Raw genomic sequence first — 22794 nt, 5'->3', positions numbered from 1 at the left:
GCATTCAAACCTCACTCGTGATTTAGGACTTAATAATATCAAAGGACACAAACTGTTCTCAGCCTGTTGTGTTGAAGCTCATGCAGGTTATTCAAAGACTGTCGGGAAATGCCTGGGATACCACGATGAGACTTTCAAGCTTACTTCAGAGCCCCATAAACTAGCTGTACATTAAATCAGACAGGCCCTCATCAGATGGTCGGCCGCCTGCCGATCAGAAGCCCACCTTGCTGCTGTCCCGGCCCAGGATGGCGTAGCTCATGAACTGATCTGCATCAAGCTCCAGCTCGTTGTCGTCCTGCAGAGAACCATCCTCCTGAACCCCCTCCTCAACTGAACCCTTCCCTCTGCGCACAACCTTACGCACAATCTATCAGATACACACATGTACACAAGGGGGTGGGAGAGAGTGATGGATGGAGGCAGAGAGTGGGAATAAGGCAGTGAAAAGACAGAGTTGGTGAAATATAAAAGAAATGGAGGAAATGTCTATATTTGTGGATACAAACAGTGTAATAGAGTGATTCTTTTTATGATGAACCAAACATCCACATAAGTGATTATCAGCTTAATAATCAATTATGTGGAGAGGTGTTGAGTGAGTATTGTGACACTGACAAAGTAGAAAACAATTTGAGAAAACAGTGTACAAATATGTTGCAATGGCTGACCTTTTTTGTGACAATGTTTCCATGTTCATCTGTGAACTGTTCCTCGCTTACATGCTCCCCAGGAAGATCTTCAACCTCATCGCCCTGCGGTAATACACATATTTGCATCCTTAAATTATGTTTTTAAATAAATTGCACTTCAAACATTAAGGTGCAACTGCTACAATATATGACTATCCACAGTACAAAATTAAACTCAGGAGGATTTTATGGCCCTGATGCAAGTTAATATAGAGGCTGTGTCATTGCAGTGTAATAACATGCATGCCATAAACTCCTCCACTAACTGGAAACATGAAACAGGGGTGAGGGGTTAGAGGGGTTGTTTGTAGAAGTATGTAAATCAGACAGTTGGGATCTGTGGTGTTTCTTAGCGACATTAATAATTACAGATGATAAGGATCATGTCAATGCTGTTATAGCCCCTACTAATTTGCAGCGTGTCTACAGAGCTATATATAAGCTTAAAGGCATTCCTACAGCCAGAGGAGGACAAAGGCCAGCCCGGCCTGTGAAGACCAGAATAAAACATGTCAACAGAGATACTTTAGGAAGTGTCCAAATGTGTTGAGGCCAACATAATCTATATACATATGTAACAGCAGAAAATACCTTTAGCAACATTTGCATAACAAATTGTTGTTAGTCAAAGTGAAACAAATGAATAGAAGGTGAATTATTATTATTATTATGTATTCCTTCAATTCCCTTTTCCTTATTGCCATACAGTACACAATGTTTCCTCATGTACAGAATGTCCTCAGTTAATCCTCACTGCAGCTTTTGTTACACCCACTCCACTCCAGTGCAGTAAAGCCTGTACAACCATTTACCCAATTACCATGAACCTATCCTGTATCACTGCAAATACACTGCTTCCTTAAGCCTTTCACCAAACACCATCTCTCCCCTGTTTCCTGCATGTACATTTCCTCAAATTGGGCTCCAAAGGTCCTCTAGCCCTCGCCCTGTACCTTGAGGATGACTCTGCGGCGGACCACTCTGGTGGTGACGTTCTCCTCTTCATCGGCCACTCCCTCGCCCTCCCCGAGCTCGCTGTCCAGCTGAGCATGTATGTAGGTGAGCACAGACCGCACGGAGCCGCTGGCTATGTGGAGGACATTCTGACAGCTGATGACCAGGAAGGCCAGCAGCACGAAGCTGAAGAGGAGCTCTGTCACCAGGGCCCACATCGCCTCGCTCTGATCCCCGGCAAATCAACACAGAACCACCCACGATAATACAGGCCCTCAGTGAGTCCTGTTTCCAATGCAGCTCAGTAGGCGCAAAAGGCAACAGCTGTAGCGTGCGGCCTTCTATCACGGGTTCAGTTAAAGATGGATTGTTTGTAGTTCATGTCCTTCCTCCATTAGTTGTGGCAGTGGGCATTTCCCTTGGGGATCTATTCCTTTTCCTTCCCCCAGGCAGGCCAGGAGTATCCACTCAATGACATCAAATCCAAGCGAACACAACTTTGGGAGTCTTCTATTCCCACCTCTCTCTCTTTCTGACCATGTGATCTGTGGGCTTTAAATACCTCTGGCTTCTCCGCTCTGCTCTGTTTGCTGTGGTAAGAGCACTGAGAAACTTGTCCCCTGACTTCTTCAGGTACTTTAACTACAAACTATTTCTAATCCTTAAACCTCAGTAGTTTCTCAAAAAAACACCACTCTGCAGATACAATTGTGCAACGCACTGCCTCTATACTCAACTAAGCCAAACTAAAGACTTTTTTTCACCAGAATGAACAACAAATGCCCTAAAGGGAACTTTTCATTGCTGCTCTTGTACAGTTTTACAGCTGATTTTGTCAGTGTTGAGTGCCAGAGTAAGTTAGCACGTGGAACTGTTTGGGGTGGGGGGGGGATCATGTAACATGAGTGGGACAGTGAGAATGTTTGCTATATTTGGCCCGACTGTTTGTGCCCATCTTAGGCCCTAGACTGTGTGTGTGTGAGTGTGTGTGCGCGTGTGTGTGTGAATGTTTCATGTTTTTTCCAGGATTTATCATTAATCTAATCTAAATCTGATTTGTTTAATGTTGAAATAAGTTTATAGACATTGCATTACAGCAGTTCAAGTCTCATGTGTCGCTCTCTCCAAAGTGAAAAATCGTATAACATTTCACATTACACAGTGACATGCCTCTTATTTGGTATGGGAGGAACGACACTCACCTGGCCTTTCAGGCGCACGTCATCCCAGGCCCTCAGCTCTGGTACCCTGTGCGGGAAGCCCAAACCCTTCTCAAATGGCTGGGTACCTCTGAAGTGCCCTCGTAAGATCTCCGAGTGCCCCATGTCCCTCACCGGCTGAAGTAAGGCCTCCTGGGACATGTGGGACGGGTCTCCATCCACAGCGTTACATACTGACGATATCATGCCTTCCATGGCCTGCCTGGGTTTAGGTTGCGTGCCCACCCAGGCCTGTGTAGGGTCAGTGACAGGGATCCACCCCGGGCCTGACTGTTCCTGCAGGTAGGAAAGGAAAGAGCCTCCACCACCTCCATTTCCACCATTACCTGACCTGGAAGGGGAGAGTGGATCAATGTGGAGATGGTACATGTCATTTGTATGCTTACGTTAAACAACTATTAATAACCCCTTAGCGGTCACCTCCTTTGTAAGAAAGAAAAATCTGTTCACCACTAACTCACCTGTCTCCATTCCGGTCTGCAACACAGCTCAGACCAGGTGACTCACTCAGCCGAGCATACACCCTTTGCTGTCCTGCAACAAGAGAAAGCCCTTCCTCTGAGCCCGTCCCTCCTCCTCCTCTTCCTCCTCCTCCTCTTCTTCCAGCTCCATCTCCGCCAGCCGTACTTGTGACTGCTGATATCTCCGAACTTGCCCCTGACCTCTGACAATTGTTCAGCCCGTTAAGATTGATCCCGGCGATGGTGCCCACAAGCGAGGCTGGTGTTGCAGTGCTGAGCGACTCAACGCCCATCTCTGAATCGTCTTCGGGCAGCTCAATGGATCCACTCAGCACCCCACCCCCTCCGCTGGCTGCGCTGGCCTGACTGGCCGGCCGACCCAGACTTCCGTACGGCAGCCCCAGGAGACCCTCTGAATCGTCAGCATTGCTGCACTCCAGCGAGGAATCCTCCACAGGCACCAGGGACGGGCTGTTGCCTGTTGGCCACACCTGCACATCAGACATCTCCATGAGGGTGTCTTCTTCTGTGGTGGCAATAGGTGCACAGTCCAGACTGGAGACTTCCTGCCAGTAAGGCTCAGCGCCCAGCGGGGAGGGCAGGCTGTACTGCATGGAGGCCGGTGAGAGAAGCTCGTCCTGCACGAGCCCATAACCTGGAGCGAGACAGAGAGAGGCACACTGACACCCGGCCCCCCGCCTCGCTCCCCACCTCACCCCCACAGCACCGGGACCACGGGAGGGGGGTAAGCTCCCCTGCCCAGGAGCTGGGGAACTAGGGGGGAGTGGGGGAGTAGAGGTGGCTGAAGGGACAAATGGGAGAGAAGTGGGGAAGGAGAGAGGGGAGGGCCAAGACAATAGGAGCTAGAATAAAGGTGCAAGGAGCTTAGGACAAGAGGGCAAGGGCAGCTTTTAGAAGAGGGTTTGTCAAGCTCGACCAGCCAGCGCTGACTGTGAGAGCAGCAGGGGCAGCAGCAGCAGACACAGCCGGACGCACTGACTGACACTTTGTTTTGGACCTAGCAGTGACTGATGCTGCTCTGCTGGCTGCCACCTGCAGGAAGCTGTCAGGAATCAATGCCTCTGCCCCAAACCCGGGGCGATGACACACACCTGTCCAGCAGGGACGCACACTTGACACACATACACATGCCATAAACACACTTGCTCACTCTCATACGATCACACTCATACTCAGATATGCATGCATTCAAACCCACTCGGAAAAACAGGCAGGTTAATATCATTGTCAGGCTGGATAGCATGCACGCAGGCAATCTCATTCTCTCCTCACACACACACATCAGCTCACTCCACCCAGCTGCTTGCACTCATATTGACACATATTTATTATAATACATTCAATGTAACACAGCTATATAAACATATAACGTAAGGTACTGCTGATATATGCAAACACATACACTTGATTTTCCTTCTGATGTGAAAGTCACATGGTTGCTGCCTCAAACATTGATTTGAATGAGTATTTCAAGTGCAATTATATCAATTAGAAAAACTGCACATCGATAATGGGCTTTGGACTCAGGTCACTCCTTCAACTGTCTTGAACACCCTTTGTGACAATATCTTTCTCTTTGTAAAAGCAGACCTGGCATGATAGAGCACAGTGTCCCAGCAGCAGGAATGTTTTTTTTTATTGAGATAGTAACTTTACATTGCATATAAGGGAAGATAAATCCAGTTGAAAACTATGAAGAATGCACTATATACACAATATGCCTTATTTTATGCTAAATAGCTAACTTAAAAAATGTTGAATAGTTTAAGTAAATGATGAATGGGAATGTATGTTAACTAAAGTGTGAGTGGCACCATGACTAACACTACAGAATGTCTTACCAGGAAGTACATTAACCAGACGATGATATAGGAGATGTTGTGCAGGGCAGAGTATGTAGATAAGAGAGACAGAGAGAGCTGTAGGGGTGTGTGTGTGTGTGTGTGTGTGTGTGTGTGTGTGTGTGTGTGTGTGTGTGTGTGTGTATTCTCATAGTGATGAGAAAGCTGTGCAGAGCTGTGGGGTGTAACTTGATTCATGGTTGGCAGTGTTTCTGTCGAGGACTGCTGAGTGTGCAGGAGATATTTGTGACACCAGGCGGCCAGAAGGACCTCTTGTCCTACTTTCAGCTCCTCTGTCAGTGTGTCTGTGGAAACTAGCATTCTTATATTTTACATTGTCCATTTTGTGCTTTGTTTATTAAGGTAAAACACAAAAATCTGCCGTAAAAACAGCAATGACTCTGGATTCCTATGACATCCATTGCTGACAGAATATCTAATTGTAAAACCTGAACACAGAACAATGAAAATGAGTAAATAGTTTAAGTTTGGAAATAACAATAGGACCGCAGGATCCTTGAAAGATTAGGGGGCCCTAATCACAAACGTTTGATTGCCCTTTGGCTACACCTTAAATGCTGCATTTAATAATAGTATTATACAGTAAGCTGCTGCAAATACGATTAGAGCTATATTAATATATTTCAAATCTAATTACAAAGAAGTGAAACCGATCTCCTATTTTCAAATACTTGAAGATGAACTTCAGTATAAATTGCTTGTATATCTGAGGAACATGACCGAGTCTATTTTAGAAGTAAGACTAACAACTGTACTAGTAAGTGTTTTTCTATGAGGTGAAGGATCATGTGTGAATCAAAAAATATATTTCTTTTTAGTCTGTTTATAAAATAGAAAGACAGACTTTGATAATATATCAACATCTATGTTGTGTTAAGAGTGTGTTTGGGTGACACCACACAAACTACAACATGACATGTTGTCTGTTATGAATTAGATAATGAAAGAGTTTGTCAGTCCCCTCTCTCCATGTTAGAAGATGAGGCAATGATGGTGAAAGAAAAAAAATTAAGGGAGTGGGCAAGTGTGAAGTAGGAAAAATGATTGCCTGACCCCACTGATTACAATACACAAATACGGAAAAAAATATCAGTGAAGCATTAAAGTACATGTAAAGGAAGTATACTTATTTTCTCCATATACCAAATACTGATACACTGGTCACACATGTATATGGAGGACACAAAACAGTTACGGTAGCCTATATAACACAAAACACATATATAGACGCTCCACACTGATACATAGACTTATAGATGAGCTCACATTAAATAATAAGCACATTTACAATAAGGGAAGGCACAATATAAAATTGACCCTCGAACAACACCCACAAAGACATTTAAAACGTAACGTATATATTGCACAAAATAACTACCGTAATCAGATGGACACAGTTTACATTGAACCAGTGACATACAAAAACAACCACAACATTCATACATGAAGAGAGCAGACGCAAATTCAGAAAAAAAGGTTTGTGGCCTTTTTTACTCCCTATGGGACAGATCCCTGAGGAGGAAGAGACAGACTAGTCATTCTCATTATGCATGCCATGCAAAAACACATGTCTGTTGGTCAAGCAACATTAAAGGCCAATGCAGCATTTAAGGTCGACATCACCAACAAGCCAGTGTTACTCCTGCCCCTCATCCCAGTGTCTCATGCAAACACAAGGGGGATGAGCGATGAAAGTCGGCCTCATGCACATGCAGGAGGACAGGGAAAGAAGGGATGGGAGAAGAGGGAAGGACAAAATAGAAAAGGGCAGCAAGAGAGGAATATAAAATAGGGGGATGATCACAGACAGAAACAGCGATAGAGAGCGAGGGTCACCTCCCCCCTCCCAGTGGGTGCTGAGTACAAAGTCTGTGTGAGGTGTATCGGTCACAGAGCGGACACTTAAAAAGGTGGGGTTTTCAAGAGCACAAAAATAAAGAAAATGCACGACTAGTCGGCAAAAAAAAAGAAAAAAGATAAAGATGTGGGTCAGAGGTCAACATGAGGTTGGCATGAGTTCAGAGTTCGGAGAGGAGTGAGAAGGAGGAAGAGTAGGGCGGCTAGGCTGCAGATGACATGTCCAGAGAAACACAGAGAGAGGGACAGATTCACAGGGAATGAAAACAGGGCTCCCAAAAGGACATTCAACATTAGCCCTAAAAAGACTCAAACTTCTCCACATGCAGCCACAGGCAGAGAGAATTTAGATGTCCTAAAACAAAGGTCTTAAAGAATAGGTCTTCCTGAATCATGATCTACTGTAGAAAGTGAAGTAGATTAGAATAAACCCTCACAATGTGCTTACCTACAAAAGAGGTGCACTAGAACTATGATGCTACGGATAAGTCAAATCCTAAAGACATTGTTTTAAAAAAAGAGGGGAAGACAGGAAAAGTCAGAGAAAGATATGAAGGCTGCAGTATAAGTGACTTTTCTGGTCTACTCTAGCTTTTTCTGTTTAACTCCTAAAATAAAAAAACATCATAGAACTGAACCTGACTTTAAGTAGCAGTTCTACACTTTGGGGTATACAATAATGTGCTTTAGTTGCAAAGGGTTGTGAGAAGGTCGATGCCGCTTTCATAATTATGGTCAACCCAGTCTCACGGCATTTCGTGTTATAGTCTCGAAATGTATTTAATCTATTGATTCGTGTTCACCAACACGATTCTTGCTTTCTTTCGTGTCACACAGAACGATTTTAAAAGCAATGTATTTCTATTGGTAGTATAGTTCGTGCCTGCAACACGTCTTTTTGTCCGGTCGGATCTTGGAAGCTGTGTGGTTCATAAAAACATGTTCTTACTCAATATCTTACTCTAACCCTTTTATTTTAAATTGTATAATGTCAGTTTTTTTGCCGTGTCCGTGAGGAAAATAAATGGGGCTTAAACTCAGAATACTGAAATCTGTTTTAAAAAAAAAAAAGTTTCCTTCTAATTTGCTATTATTTGGTGCAGGCACGAAACCAAAAGTAGCTTTTAAAATCGTTCTGTGTCAGAATACTGAAATCTGTAGGCTCATTTTTTTTATCTCTTTTTCCTTCAAATTTGTTATTATTTACATTGCTTTTAAAATCGTTCTGTGTGACACGAAAACAAATGTGAAAATCGTGTTGGTGAACACGAATCAATAGATTCATTTCGTGACTATAACACGAAATGCCGTGAGACTGTGTTGTTATGGTAACTATGAAGCTACTGCTAGCTGCGGTTAGCTTAGCACAAAGACTATAGGAAAATAGCTAGATTGGCTCTGTTTTAAGATCAAACATCCACCTACCAGCACTTCTAAAAGTCAACTAACGCTTTACCTTTTTGCTACACAAATTCAGCTAGCGTGGACGAGACACAATAACGGTCTTAATCTCTTTTCAGTCTTTATGCTAAACTAAACTAACCAGAGGCTAGCAGAAGTAGCTTCATATTTACCACACAGATTAAGACAGTGGTATGGATCTTTTTCATCTAGAACATTTGCAAATTTCCCAAAATGTAAAACGTTTTTTTATCTGAACTGAACAAAAATAATTTGTTAAATAAATTAAGGAATGAAACATTAATGCAAAAATGAGAATTCAAATCTAATCACAAGGAAGTTGAAAAATCCCACAATATTTATTCTAAAGACGTGGCCTTTAGGTAATTTGCAATTTCTTCGAGCATTTATAGACTTAGTTTTTCCTTTCTTGGTTTGATTGATTTATTCATTTAATTATTTCTTAATTAAACTTGATGAATTTCTTCATTAAATCACTTCATACATATTGCCTAAAAAGTCAGTTTTCGTCTTCTACTTTATCTCTGTGCCTTTGGGACATACTTAATCTGAACAGTAAATCATAAACCACTTGAAACCCATCACTGTGATCATTGTGAGGTTAGCCGAAAACACAATATCCAGGTTTTCAAAGCGTCGCCACATATTTACGCAGAACTTCAAAGCAGGAAAGGCCTTTGGTAGGCAGGTAGCCAGACAGATAGACGGACAAGACAGATATGGTTACATCAGATTCACTGCAGCTGTGATCTGAACATCTCCCTTTTCACCCTTTGACTCTCATGGTCATATTTCTATGCATTGTTACATCTCCAAGTATTGCTCCAGTTTTCACAGATTAGGACTCCTGTCACCTGTCAGACTGACTCATCGTCTGCACTGGATACAGAGAGGAGAAGCCAGTCCAGAAAGAAGGGGAGCTCACACCAGTCCAGAGGTGAAAATGGAGTCAATAAGATGTAGAGTATGCATGTGCGAAGGAAACCATGAGGAAAAGGAGTAAAAGACTGAGGACTGACAATTGGTAAGGAGGTCAGTTAAGCTAGGCTATACTTACAGTTTGATCTACTTTACTGATCATGTATGAAAATGTGTTGTTTAATAACAATTCACTCTAAAATGAAAGCCCCCTTAATGCTATAGAAGCACATCAAATATTGAATAATCTAATTATTTGACAATAAAATACAAATTAACAAAAATGACATCAATAATAACACAAACAACTATAGATTATATAAATATTAATTTATCTGTAAGGTGTTCTGCTCAAAGGCTATTAAGTAATGGGATTAATGCAAACTATAGAGATTCAGTTTATTTATTTGTATACTTCACTCTACTTCCCATCATATTGATGAATCCGTAGAGAAATGCATAACGAAAGGCACCACTGAGGTTGTAGCACAGTAGGAGTGTCCTGAGTCCCTCCGCATGTTGTCCTGCAAAAGTTTGACGTTTGTGGCAGCTTTCATTCACAACGGCATCACGGGGGAATACATGATAGGACAAAGGGACAGCAGTCAGAATCAAGAGGGAAACACACTTTACTTTCAAGGGATAATAGGGAGCGAGGTGGTATGTTTATTTGAAAGATGGCTCAGCATCAAAGCAAAAGGGACATGGGGGAAGGGGCTGCAGTGTGGAATTTGGGGAGGGAACTTACCATTGGTCATACCAGGGGACAGGTTGTCTATATCGTGTCGACGTCTGCTGAGGTCCCGGGATTGTCTCACAGGCTGTGGTGGCTGGCCCTCCAACATGTTGACTATGTCCATACGGTCAATACTCTTCAGAGCTGCATACAAGCTCTCCACTGCAGAAGACCCATGAGGAGGGGAACAAGCAGACAACGGAAAAGAGAAGGAAGGGAAGGGGGATTCCAGGACAAACAGCAACACCATTACAACAATCTGCCTTCAATTGGGTTCAAGAGGTGTAAATTAGGTAAGCCCTGAGAGGCAGGTAAGATTCAGGTGATACATTTTCTATGTCTAAACGTTTTCTCACCTGTCTTAATGACTTAAAGGTGCAATTAATAACATTAATAAGATTCAGCCACTAGATGGCAAAATCCCTCTCCCCCTTTGATTGTGTTCACGTCAGAACTCCGGATTTGCCAGTTTGATGCACAACCTGAGTTTAGACAGTGTCACTTTAGACTCAAAGTAAGCTAACCAGCAAACCTTAGCTTTTAGCTTACTGATCAAGAAGAAAAATGGCCGCTTCGTGGTTTTTCAGCTTTTGAAACTTCTTCAGCTGACTTAAACAAGCTAAAGCAGAATCCAATGTTCACGCCCAGTCTTATTCCTACTTTTGTCACTGAGCACTTTGGTTTTGGAGAGAAGCCGGGCGCATACCGTCAAAATAATAAATGTTTACTAACTGGCATGTTACAAAACTTGCTAGTACACAATAGGAAAATAACAAATATCCTGACAAAAAGCACCAGCCAAAACGTCCCCACCATTAACATCAGACCTAAAAAATCAATCACCGGATATTTTTCCCTCTTAGCCTCTCAGGGCTTCCATAATTTAGGTGACAGGATGAGAGAAATGCACAGTAATTTCAGATGTAATGGACTCACTCTTGGCTCTCTTGCCCTCGCGTGTGGCCCACAGGTTGAGCAGCGCAGAGCTCTGCTCCAGCAGCGAGTTGGGATTCTCCACACGGATCTTATTGATGTCATCCACACTGAGCTGAAGCTCTCGCGCCAACTCTGTGGCAAAAATTAGACCGAACAAATCAAGTAAGTGAGATAAATATTTATATAATTTTGGTTGTGGGTCATGCTGTTATACTCTACACAGTCCTTCACAGTATCTCTACCCAGAAGAGGCAGTTTGTCTGTCAACAGCTCGGCTCTTGGCAGGAAAACAGGAAATAATTGTTTTCCATTGGCTGGTTGCCATGTTTGAACTTAATTAGCAGCTAGCTAGCCAAGCTTGTCGGACATAAGATAAATATGGAAAGTTTACAACAAATAAAATCTGATTCAGTATTTCATTGTTTTTCTCACCAGCCCAGCTCAGTCCCAATTGTTCTGCAATGACAGCCATCTTCAGCTCCGTCCTCTCCATGGCGCTCATAGATGCTGCACACACCAGACCAAAACTGACAACTTAACATCTGACATCTTTACTTTTGTTACATGTAAATTAAAGGTTGAGATTATCCCTGCATTGCCATACTTGTTTATTTATATTCAATACAGCATTATAAAAACATAAGCAGGAGCAGTTGTTGGCGGAGTAAGAGCCTCATACCCATAGCAGGTTCATTTAAGGCGCTGTATCTTTCTCTCAAAGCCAGCGGGGTCAGAGTTCGCCTCCGGTCTTCACTCCCAATAACCTGCCAGTCACAAGCAAATCACACTGAAGTCTATCATCTCACATCCAATTACTTTGACTAAACACATTGTACTTTTGGAGCTTTACCTTGATACATGGAGGCATGTTGATGTTGAGGTTACAGAGCACATGTTGGTTGTCCTCGTACTTAGTGGACTTGCGCAGGAAAGACAGGAATCCACTGTGCTCTTTACTGCTGTCTCTCAGCTTAGACACAGGGACAAAAGGAAAGCATTAAAAAGGTATACTGTATGTAGTGTGGAGACAGCTTATTATCAATTGAACAACAAAGAATATCTAACTTAACAAAGATCAGGACACATGGTAATACCTTAACAGAGACAGGAAGTCGGTTATCTCTGAAAGCCTGGAAGCTGAAGCAACGAGGCTGCTGGGTGGCCTTCCTCACCGGCAGCAGGTTACCTGAACACTCAAGGTGAAGCGGCATTCCCTCCATCACCTGCGAGACAGCACACAGGAATTAGCCCACACTACACCACACTACCATTTGACCACATCAGTATAATGCTCTGCCTTTCTCACTGGTGGGCAATAAAGTGTTACATTAACACCCTTTAAAACAAGTTGTTTTATTGCCTATTTTATTACTTTTAACACTAACTTAAGTACATTTTTGATAGATTATAGGTATTTGCACTTCTAAACATTTGGTCTTGATAAGGAAGCACAACCCACCCACCAAAACACACATACGTATGCATGAAAAACACACGGCTCAAACCTAGCTGTTCTTTAAGCATTTTTTTTCTATATTGTTCTAAGAAAATAAATAATGCTTCACAGTAGGTAGATGTTTATTTGCCTGGGTCTGGATATCGAGTGAAAACAATGGTACAAAAGTGTAAATGCACCTAAAATTGTTTTTCCATTTTGAACATAAAAACCGTTATCTAATAAATTGCATCTAAGTTGTTCACGCAATGCTTTTCTCTCTTACTCAAGTAGTTATTTGAATAAGTACATCTACCCCTACTTGAGACAATATCATTGTAAAGTAACAACACTTAAGTACTTTTTTTGTTAAACTCTCCTTATAACTGGCCCCTGTTTCTGAACTGACCTCTATGTCTCTGCTGCGAGCCACTTCTGTGAAGTTCTCATGTTGTTCCAGTGTTTTATCCATCTTATCATCGGTCATGCAGTAGCAGCGCAGGCGGCCCTCACGCTGCTCATTCATCTTTGCAAACACCACAAACTTGGCCATGTAGGGTACGGCTGACAGCTCCCTGTAGAGCAGGTTGGCGAAGGAGATGGCCTCCGCAGTCCGAGGACAGTCGGCGAGCCAGAACCTGAGACGAAACAATGACATGGAATCTCAGTTGTGTGGAAACATCTTATTGTCTAGCTGACTGTTTGAGATGGCAAAGTTTTACATTAACCTTAGTGGAGTAATTGTTAATATGATGTATGTGTTGCCAACTTACCTTGCTGAAACGTTTGTTGTGAAGCTGGCACAGTCTTTAGCATAATTGAGCTTGGTGGTGCCAGTAATGTCTTCCCATTGGGCTGGGGCTGTGCCACCTGGGAATCAGTCAGGAGGAGAAAGGGTAAACTGGCTATTCTGGCTAAAGCAAAAGTCTCATGGTGCAAGTACAAAATAAGAAAACTAAATGTTCATTCGAAAATCTCTCTTCATTGCAAATCAGCAGTTTTACCCCCATTAATCTTCACTCGCCATGGAAGGGAGAAGCTGCAGGCGACACTCACACACACACACTTACTCCTACACAAGTCCCAGCCTTGGCATGCAGTACCTATGACTGAGCAGAGAAGACGCAGACTGGTGGTGTCTCCCTCCCCAGCGTCTCGTGGGCTGTCCCTCCAGGACGGGGGCAGGGGGATACGCAGGCCTATGGGTCGGTGAAACTTGCGTCGCCGAGGCTCCACAGTGACCACGGGGCTGAAGTTTGCCTGGTTACCCAGCAGCTTAGCAACCAGCTCATCTGGAACTGGCTGAGCCTGAGGTTGAGAGTGAATGATGGAAAGAGGGGATACGTAACACGGGCACAGGGTGATGATATGGTAGAGAAAGGGGATAGGTAATGGAGATTGTAAAATGAAATGATGGGAAAAGAAGATGGCAGGTAGAGGCAGACAATGAGAGATCGAGGATAGGGCAATGGACGAAGAAAAGACAGGTAAAAGAAAGGACAACCGAATAGGAAAAATGAAAGGTGAAGAGAAAGAGAAAGAAGTCCACAGTGAATAAAATACCTTGTGGTTGGTTTGATCACACGTGGAAAGACAATAGCAACACAACTTTTTTTGTGGCACTTAATAACTCCTTTTTATTGTAAAATGTAACAAAGTGTATTAACATGCAGCTTTTACAATTATGAATACAAAATGGATATCAAAGAAAAGGGCACTGTGGGTTTTGACAAGGCCGTTCATGACATCATTATTAAAGCAACATTTGAGTTAAATATATATATTCCTAAAAATATGTTAATACAAAATGATGAGCATATCTATTTAACTTACATTCACTATTTTATCTTAGAGGTTACATCATGTGTGGTCGCATGTTAGTTTACAATACATATTTAGCTTGTCATAAATTCATTCCTGCGTCTAAAGGACAGCAGCTGAAGGTCCATTCATAGACATCTACTACATTTTGGTACAGATTCTGATATTAGATTTACACGATTCCATCTAATGAATGCATTTCATACATTTCTGACCTATATATTCCAAAAATGTTATATAAATTCTAAATATTTTTAATTATGTTTTTTGTTAAAAACAAATATTAATGCAATCATAGTGTTGAACTGGAAAAAATATCTTCACACTGAAAAACAAAGGCTGATAAAGCCTTGATATCATGTCAGCAAATATAAAAAAAATTGTGAACATTCATAAAAATATTATAAAAAATTCTTTGAAAGGACTTTTTGCTCAGAAACCTTTAAAAACCTTTTTTTGAAGAAATTTGAAAAAAAGGTTCAATGTGACAATTATTTTATGATTGATGCCTGAATTGTTGTAATCTGCAATTTCGCCCCATTATTAAATCTCATTCCAATATGACTTGTTATGGATTTTAGAGCAACTTGATGTTTTATTTTGAAACAGGATGTCAGGACATCAGGTGGTGAGGGTTAAACCTTAAGTGGATCATTGTGTAAAGAGAGTGGTTTCCTGTTGTATAATTGAGTGTGGTGCAGTGTGCTAATAAAATATTTATCTTCTTTTGGTGAATATGTTATAGAAAATGTCAAGACCTAAAAAGTGTATCCATTCTCTCAAAAGGGTCATAAAGCTTCAACCAACAGTTATTTAACTAAGATTAAAGGGTCCCTTTTTATGAGGGACAACACTTCATTCTATAAGGACCTTTTAACACATTTTCGAGACATTTATGACAAAAAGACCTCTACACAGTAAGTATACAGTCATACAAACATGCATTTTGCTTTTCCATCAAGTAATGTTCGACTAACTGTAACAAGGTATCTCAAATGAATGTGTGAAATATAGTAAATACAGGGCTTTGTCAATGAAATAAATATATTAGTGAGAGAGACATCAAGGAAAAAACAAACAATATCATATCAGCACTAAACGAGCAGTCCACAGTTATATAAAAGGTGCCAAGTGCATGCACTGGAAATGTAAAAAGGTTCTCTAAAAATGCAAAAAGCAGAATAAACAAACTAAAGAAAAAACGAAATCAGGAAAACTTGGCACAGAGGCTGACATGATCAGGTCATTCCATCAAAGTAACATGCTTTATTCTTTCAGGCAACACAGGCATTAACGATTCTGCCTTTCTTCTCCTTCCTTCTCCTCATCGTCCCATCTCACCTGCAGACCTAGGCGCACTCGTTTGGTGACGGCCGTCTCAGGAAACGTGGCCTCCACCAATGGCACCAGTTTGCTTGTCAGCTGACCTCCCTCTGGTCCAATCAGGTCGCTCTCTTGCTGGACTCGTGACACAACAGCAAAGTAGAGCGGGAAGTCGGTGGAGATGATGCGACGGATCCGCTTCTTCCCGAGCTCCTCCTGACTTTCTAGTTCTGAGGAGGAAAGCGAGGGTTAAACTCTCAGGAAGTGACACCATTCAGTGACATTTTTAGAAATTTGGCATTTGAAGTCTTACCCTCATCCATCCCATTGAGGATTGTTTCTAGCACCTCGTCACCGTAGCGATTACGATGTTCTTTCCAGACATTGCCGTTCTCACTCCTCAGCACCACGAGCTCCCGGTCACCCCGACCCAGAGCAGCAAAGTGAGGGATCTCCACTATCACAGGTCTAAAACACAACACAAAGGGAAACATATTCATCAACAAATGACAATTATGTACTAAATATAACCATCTTAAACACTCTCAAATTGAAATACACCCATATATTATTTATGTTTATAAATAAATACATGTTCGAGATAGTGTTAATTAATAATGCATGGTATTTTACATTTGTGTAGGGTAAATAACACGATGCTATTCATTTGTGGATGAAAGCACTTTGAATTGCACTTACAACAAAAAAGATGGTTATAGCCACAAGTTTAATGATAAAAGTATTTGGGAAAAAGAAAATATTTTGTTATTTCTATACATTGTTTTTTTCTCATGTGCAATAGTAATGTTTTGTTACTGGATAATTCAGTAATCATGTAATTAATTAGTCATTAACTGACAGCCCTAATAAGATTCATTGTGTTTTTAGAGGAGGATATTTCCAGTCTCCTCACCCCAGGAACTGCATCCCGGCGGGCCCCAGGGAGATGATCCGGCTGGCCAGCCCCTCTCCCTCCACCAGCGGAGGGGGGCTGGTCAGCTTCTGCGGCTTCACCAGGCGGCAGGTGATGCGGGTCGGTGCGGCACAGGTCCGCGGGGGGATGATCACACGCAGACCGTTATGCCTGCTGCCTCGCATTGAGCCGCCACGAGCATCTACCATAAAACTGACCAGGAAACTGCAAAGGGACAAACATGGGGATGATCAGAATCAGAATCAGGTTTATTACCAGGTAGGTTTACACATACGAGGAATTTGACTTGGTGTCGTGGTGCATACATAAAAGTAAAACAAGAATTAGAAACACAGGTAGAGAACTAGAAAAATATTTAAAATAATAAATTATAGTAAAATATAACAGTTTTTACATTGCAATGGAATGGAATAAAAAGGAATAGAAATCAGCAGTAATACAAAAAATAAGAAAACAGATATTGTTGTACATTGTGTGCATTGTGTTAGTTGCCGGATCAGATATTAGAGAGGGATTCAGTGGAACAAAAAGATGTGCTGACCCCGTGTGTATGGGACTAGCGACTGGGCTGACGTTGTCTGACGTCTCAGTCGCTGGGCTGCTGGGAATCAGGGAGTCGTCGTCGTATTCTTTGGGCAGTGGAAGAGGAGTGTGTTGCTAAAACAGAAGGAAAGACAAACTCTTCATAACATTCTCAAAAGAAAACAGATCATCTTTAAATGAACCCAAACCTGTGTTATTCAAACACGTCTCACGTATGTTTAATAAAGTTAATATTGAAAGGGATATGATGAGAAATTGTCTTTTCGTCCTGCATTTTAAAGCTATTTTAAAAGTGGATATGGAGAAGGTACTTCAATAACCTTCATAACACCTCTAAAGAAGTATTCTCATCTACATTATCATGTTATAAAGAGGGTTGACCTTAAAAAGAAATCATCAATTTGAGATTTAGATTAAAATGTGAGTTTAGTCCAGGTCCATTAATCACAACCCTTCATATGATATCACTTAAATGAACAAATTAGTCTTGAAAGTTAATTGCTGGTTCTTGACCTTTGAAATAGTAGTTTAACTAAAAAACATAACTTTAACTTAAGGGTCAGTTACACACCTTTCTTTCTGGTATTTCAACTCAATATGGTCTTTATCAAAGAGTTGCTCACCAACCCATTGCACGACTCCAAAGACCACTTTGCAAATGTATTCCACTGATATCAATTATATGTAAATATTATATATATGAATAATATTAAATGCTCTAAACTTTGGAAAGGACTAGTAAGTTGACCCTGGGCAAAAGGGGTACTCCACCTGCTAATTAATTACAGGACTACAGGAGCAAGCTTTGCAAACTGGTAAACCTTGAAAGCATAAACCTGTTAAGGTAGGATTAATAAAATATCTTACGTTGCATTATGGGAAATAAGTGTTCTTGAACTGTTACCCATACAAAGTGTTAACAATTATTGTATCGTTAAACTATGTTTCTTCCAAGTCCCTTAACTTTATTGGAGTGCAGTGCTACATTTCTGGAGTAACTCAGTACCAGATCCATCTCGTGTTCTTTCAGGATAACGGTCTCCGGAGAGACCCGGGGGATCCGGGGAATGGCTGGGGAGTAATTCCTGTTGTAGTAAAAGAGAAAAACACAAGTGAGATTGAGGAAGTTCTTTAAATCTCCTCCCAAGTGCTCATCCCTGGTGTTTAGTTAGTGTTTATGGTGCATCCCCCTCTATCCTTCCACCAAGCCGGTAGCTTGTGGCTACCAGCTTGGTCTCTGGCTTGTTTCCCCGCCCAGCCCCCCTTACGCTGAGCCCAGCCCTCTCTCGTACTCCAGTGATTTCTTGGGAGAGAGGAAATCGTCATCATGGTCTTTCATGTCATCCATCTTCATGTACCTGGCCCCTTCGGTCCCCAAGAGCTCCTCTCCTTCAGAGAACAACATGCCAAAGAGAGCGAACAGATCGGGTCAGGTTGGAAACAGCAAAACAGAGAAAGAGAGAAAGAAGAGAACAAGGCTGTTAGCCCGGGTTTGAAGGGGGGGGGGGGGTTCGGAGATGGCTCTGTGATTCAGGTGTTCGACTGGTGAGATGAGACATTAGTGAAGATGCTCTCTACACTGACCTTCTTAAAGTTAGGCAAATTAAGCACAGACTTGTCTACATAGCGCCAGAAACTTTAAAAAATCAGTTACAAAATCCAAACAGCAGGTCACTGTAATCAGCTATAGTCTCAGAGTCCAACACTTTTCATTCAGAATCCCAAATATTACTACATTAAAATATGAGCGGACACCTTACACATGTAGTCCCACAAACAGTTAGACACAACAGCATACAGACACCATCTCATTGTAAGAAACAGTAATACACATAAGCAAAGTACAAGCTGTTCTCCTTTAACAGTACAGTATAACTCGATGTGAGCAGAGGTGGGGTTACTTACCCCTTAACACATGCGGTAATATTGAAGAATTCACCAGAAGTGTGTAATAGTTTGAGATCGTACCAGCTCAGCGAGTGTGTGAGTGGGCTTCTGTCAGCGGTCGAGAGCCAAAGTGATGTCGTAGGTGTCATTACACTATGCTCGACTCAGCACACTTCCCACAGGTTTTATACGAGTCAGCTCGTGTCCTGGATATTCTCTGTGTTGTGTGCACCGTGTGTGTGTGTGTAGGCGAAGTGTTACCACATACAAGCCTGTGCATCAGATAAGCTGCAAATATCATTACACAGCAGCCGTTATGAAATGTGTCTTTAAGGCAACGTCTCTGCTACTTTCTATATTTAGAGCAACGGTGACAATCTGTCGGTTAAATTATCAGGGGACTAAAAATATCAAGACATAAAGTCCTCTGATATCATTGTCAGTGGTGTTGAAAACGTCATTAAAAGTTACAGTAGCAATAAGTGCTTTTTGAGGGGATGCATACACAAGCTGTGAGCTGACATAGAACTTGTTAGCTAAGAGTTATACGCCTATACAAGCCAAAGATATAATCATTGTTATTTCTCGGTCCACTTGATGTTTGTAAGTCCAATATTCACATATACAAACTGCAGAGGGATTTGTTTGAAAACAGCAGCCTGTCGCGGCCAAATACTATAAAAGCCTTGAGAGTGATACGAGTAATGTTTCGGGTCGTAAAAACCAAGACAATTAGCTGAAAACCATTATAATCCTGAGCTGAAATTAAATGTTGAGTTAATAATCACTACATGTGACTCTTTTTAGATATAAGAAGCCAATTCATTTTTAACAAATACAGTTGGAATGGCAGGAACACAAGATGATTGACAAGTGAAGACACACACACATGTCAAAGCTAGGGTAAGCTCACAGGGCTGATTTTAAACGTTTTAATTAAAGATGTGTTAAATTATTAATACCTTATATTAGATGTAAAATGTATTGGCTATGACTGAAATCACAACTTAGAGGAAGAAAAGACACCTGCAGAGTTAGAGGATGAGGGTGTTATTGAAGGGACAGATAAAGGTTACAGACATGGGTGCTATGGGTGCATGCCAATGAGAAACCAGAGCCACCATCACAGTGAGCGCCACTACAGAGGGAACGAGAGAGAGAGCTTGAAATGGAGCCACACACTTTAGAACAACAACCTATGAATGCCGCACGAAGAAAGAAAGAGACATTCATACCTAATGTTAGCTGTGCAACTCCTAAAAAAGGGCAAAAGGAATCGGAAAATAATGAATATTTACGTGGCTAGGTAAAGCATCATAAAATCAGCCTCATAAACAGGAAGTAATGTTTAGATAACATCCACGTAGTCGATCAAACATCGTTTCCGACTGTTTTTATGAGTTTTATTATATTTATAGCTCTCTACCTTCATCCTCTGACACGTCCAGTATCTCGTCCACTGTTTCTGGGAAGCTCATGCGATGTTTCTCTGTGGTCGTCTGCGCAGGGGGAAGAGGGAGAAATTATTATTTATATTATTATCGACACAATGAATACCAAATTCATACAATGACTTTCTCTTCCTTTTAGCATAAATAACATTTTTCACTATTGTATTGAAGTATTAGACAAGCTAAAACAAAATGACAACAAAAGTGACAATATTTATTCAACCCAAAATGTATGTAAATGTGAACAAACAAATCAAAAATGATCATAATTCTGCACTCCAAGGTAAGAAAACATGGAGAAGACACAGAACTATGCAAGGTTCACTTAAAGAAAGTATAGTGTGTGATCAAGCTAAATAGAGTAACAGGGTATATGCAGGAATCCTGAAGTCAGAAGCAATACCTTTTAAGACCCTTTCCATACATGTTAAGACCTCATCGCAACTTCGAGTTCTAACCGGTTACATTGGCAACACACTTTACCTCACATCGACTATATTGATTGTAAGATAGCACAACTAAACAGAGTGCAGACAGACTACTGAAGCCTCCTCTCCACATGAACTTCAACCTCTCTGTGAAGGTCAGGTTTAATGCAGTATGCTGCTTTGTTGCTTCTGTACTCTGTGCTCTTTCATTCCAGTAAAACTCCTCAGAAACCATTAGAAACCAGTATTTGACCAATAAACAAAACAATTGACAAAACTTTGAACTATGAAATATATTAAAAGGGTAATGCCATATAGGGGCTCCCTCACAAATACCCAGGGGTTCAATTACCCCGGCACATAGGACGATGCTCTGACGTCATCACCCTCACACATTTGTCATATGTTTACAAAAAACGATATATATGTTAAGACTTTTCTTGTTCTTAATATAGACTATACTTAGGGTCGATATGTGTTGACTTTACTTTAAAATAGCAGATCTCTGTGACCGGATATAGTTCTGCTTAGTGAACGTGTGTCTCTTCCTCGGAGGAGCAGCATCGCTCATTAATACCTTGGAAAATGCCATTTAATATTTTTTAATAGCCTTCATTTTCGCTAAATTGATTTATCAGCTTGTAATACTTTTTAAGACCCCGCGGACACCCCGAGTAAGGCAGTAACCCTAGCACCACTGTGTGACAAACCTCATTTTAATAATAAAAGTAAAGTAATGGTGGATTCTTGGAGTATGTAATATGTTTAATCTGATACAGATGAGTGAAAACGCATTTATTATTGATTCACTTATACAGTAAACTGAATATAACTGACTTTGCGTTTTAATGCTCTGCAGATCTGGAACAAGCTTTCTGAAAACCTTGCTCTTTAACGCTGCTTTTCCAGAGGTAATTTATCTCTGATTTATCGTTGTGCTCTAAAAATAGACTAACTGTAACCGTATTTCAAGGTGAGTGTGATGCCCACATAATGCCAGTACTGTAAACAGAGAGATCAGTCCAATTCTAAACTCCTCACCATGGAAACCGTCTCCTCTGTGACGAGCTTTAGGACATCGATGACAGAGATGTAGCCCAACCTCTTAGCGATGGCCAGCGCTGACGTCCCATTCTGACGGACAGAGAGGAGCACATAGATCAGATATCTGAACGACGACACTTTATGAATGGCTTTTCAGATGTGAGGTGCGTTCATGCTCACGGTCGTGGTCTCGTTGGGCAGAGCGGCGTGCTTCAGCAGCAGCGTCACAATTTCCGTGTGTCCCTGCTGCGCCGCTTGGTGCAGAGGAGTGTAACCCAGCTGGAAAACAGAATACATTTATTCTTACTCGTATAATGTACGAATAGTTTTACAGATACAACGCTAAAAATGAACTTTTTTAATTATGTAATACAGCTGGTAACAAAGTCACCAACAAACCTTTTAAAATTAATATCAGTATAACGGACAAATGTTTTATGAATACAGCTGAAACAGTTAGATGATTATTAGACAATTAATGAGTAACAATTTAAATAATTAAATGTATTTGTTTGAGTAATCTAAAAGCAGAAATGGACTGCTACTAGTTTCTAAAAAATATATATATTTGGTGGTTTTCTTGGTCGTCTATGATGACAAAATGAATTTATTTGGGTTTTAGTCAGAAAAGAAAAAGCCATTTTAATATGTCAGCTTGGGCTCGAGGGACTTGTTTGACTTTGTTAATGACATTTTCACAAAAAAAACTAAATCAAGAAAGCCGTTATAATGCCAGATGTTATTAAGCCAGATGCATTGTGTTAAACTAGACATGCCTAAGTGGCTATGGTTGTCTTTATTCCTTGGTACAATACAATCAGATGGTGTGTTGTACTGACACATAAGCAA

The 22794-nt window shown here is 41.3% G+C and overlaps 1 protein-coding gene across 11 annotated transcripts in view; it reads right to left on the bottom strand.

The window, feature by feature from the left end:
• ank1a (ankyrin 1, erythrocytic a) overlaps positions 1-22794 on the bottom strand; it is a 90162-nt gene that overhangs the window by 5971 nt on the left and 61397 nt on the right. For 6 of the 11 annotated variants that reach the window (XM_079690097.1, XM_079690092.1, XM_079690091.1 and 3 more), the window contains 23 exons: positions 22126-22224; positions 21943-22035; positions 20449-20521; positions 20258-20278; positions 18404-18524; positions 18142-18220; positions 17134-17249; positions 16572-16796; positions 15972-16126; positions 15677-15888; positions 13618-13822; positions 13288-13384; positions 12924-13152; positions 12174-12302; positions 11930-12049; positions 11759-11843; positions 11512-11586; positions 11080-11211; positions 10156-10305; positions 3328-3982; positions 2849-3197; positions 672-755; positions 227-370 (listed from right to left, as the gene is read on the bottom strand). In XM_079690097.1, the coding sequence (XP_079546223.1) occupies positions 227-370; positions 672-755; positions 2849-3197; positions 3328-3982; positions 10156-10305; positions 11080-11211; positions 11512-11586; positions 11759-11843; positions 11930-12049; positions 12174-12302; positions 12924-13152; positions 13288-13384; positions 13618-13822; positions 15677-15888; positions 15972-16126; positions 16572-16796; positions 17134-17249; positions 18142-18220; positions 18404-18524; positions 20258-20278; positions 20449-20521; positions 21943-22035; positions 22126-22224 (3648 nt within the window). The remainder of the gene's footprint in view (positions 1-226; positions 371-671; positions 756-2848; positions 3198-3327; positions 3983-10155; positions 10306-11079; positions 11212-11511; positions 11587-11758; positions 11844-11929; positions 12050-12173; positions 12303-12923; positions 13153-13287; positions 13385-13617; positions 13823-15676; positions 15889-15971; positions 16127-16571; positions 16797-17133; positions 17250-18141; positions 18221-18403; positions 18525-20257; positions 20279-20448; positions 20522-21942; positions 22036-22125; positions 22225-22794) is intronic. The other 5 variants (XM_079690098.1, XM_079690099.1, XM_079690100.1 and 2 more) reach the window with 3 other exon arrangements.

Source organism: Notothenia rossii (genome assembly GCF_949606895.1).
Source record: "Notothenia rossii genome assembly, chromosome: 6".
Classification (NCBI taxonomy): Eukaryota; Metazoa; Chordata; class Actinopteri; order Perciformes; family Nototheniidae; genus Notothenia; species Notothenia rossii.
The sequence above is the reverse complement of the archived record's forward strand: the minus strand, read 5'-3'. Positions and strand labels throughout refer to the sequence as shown.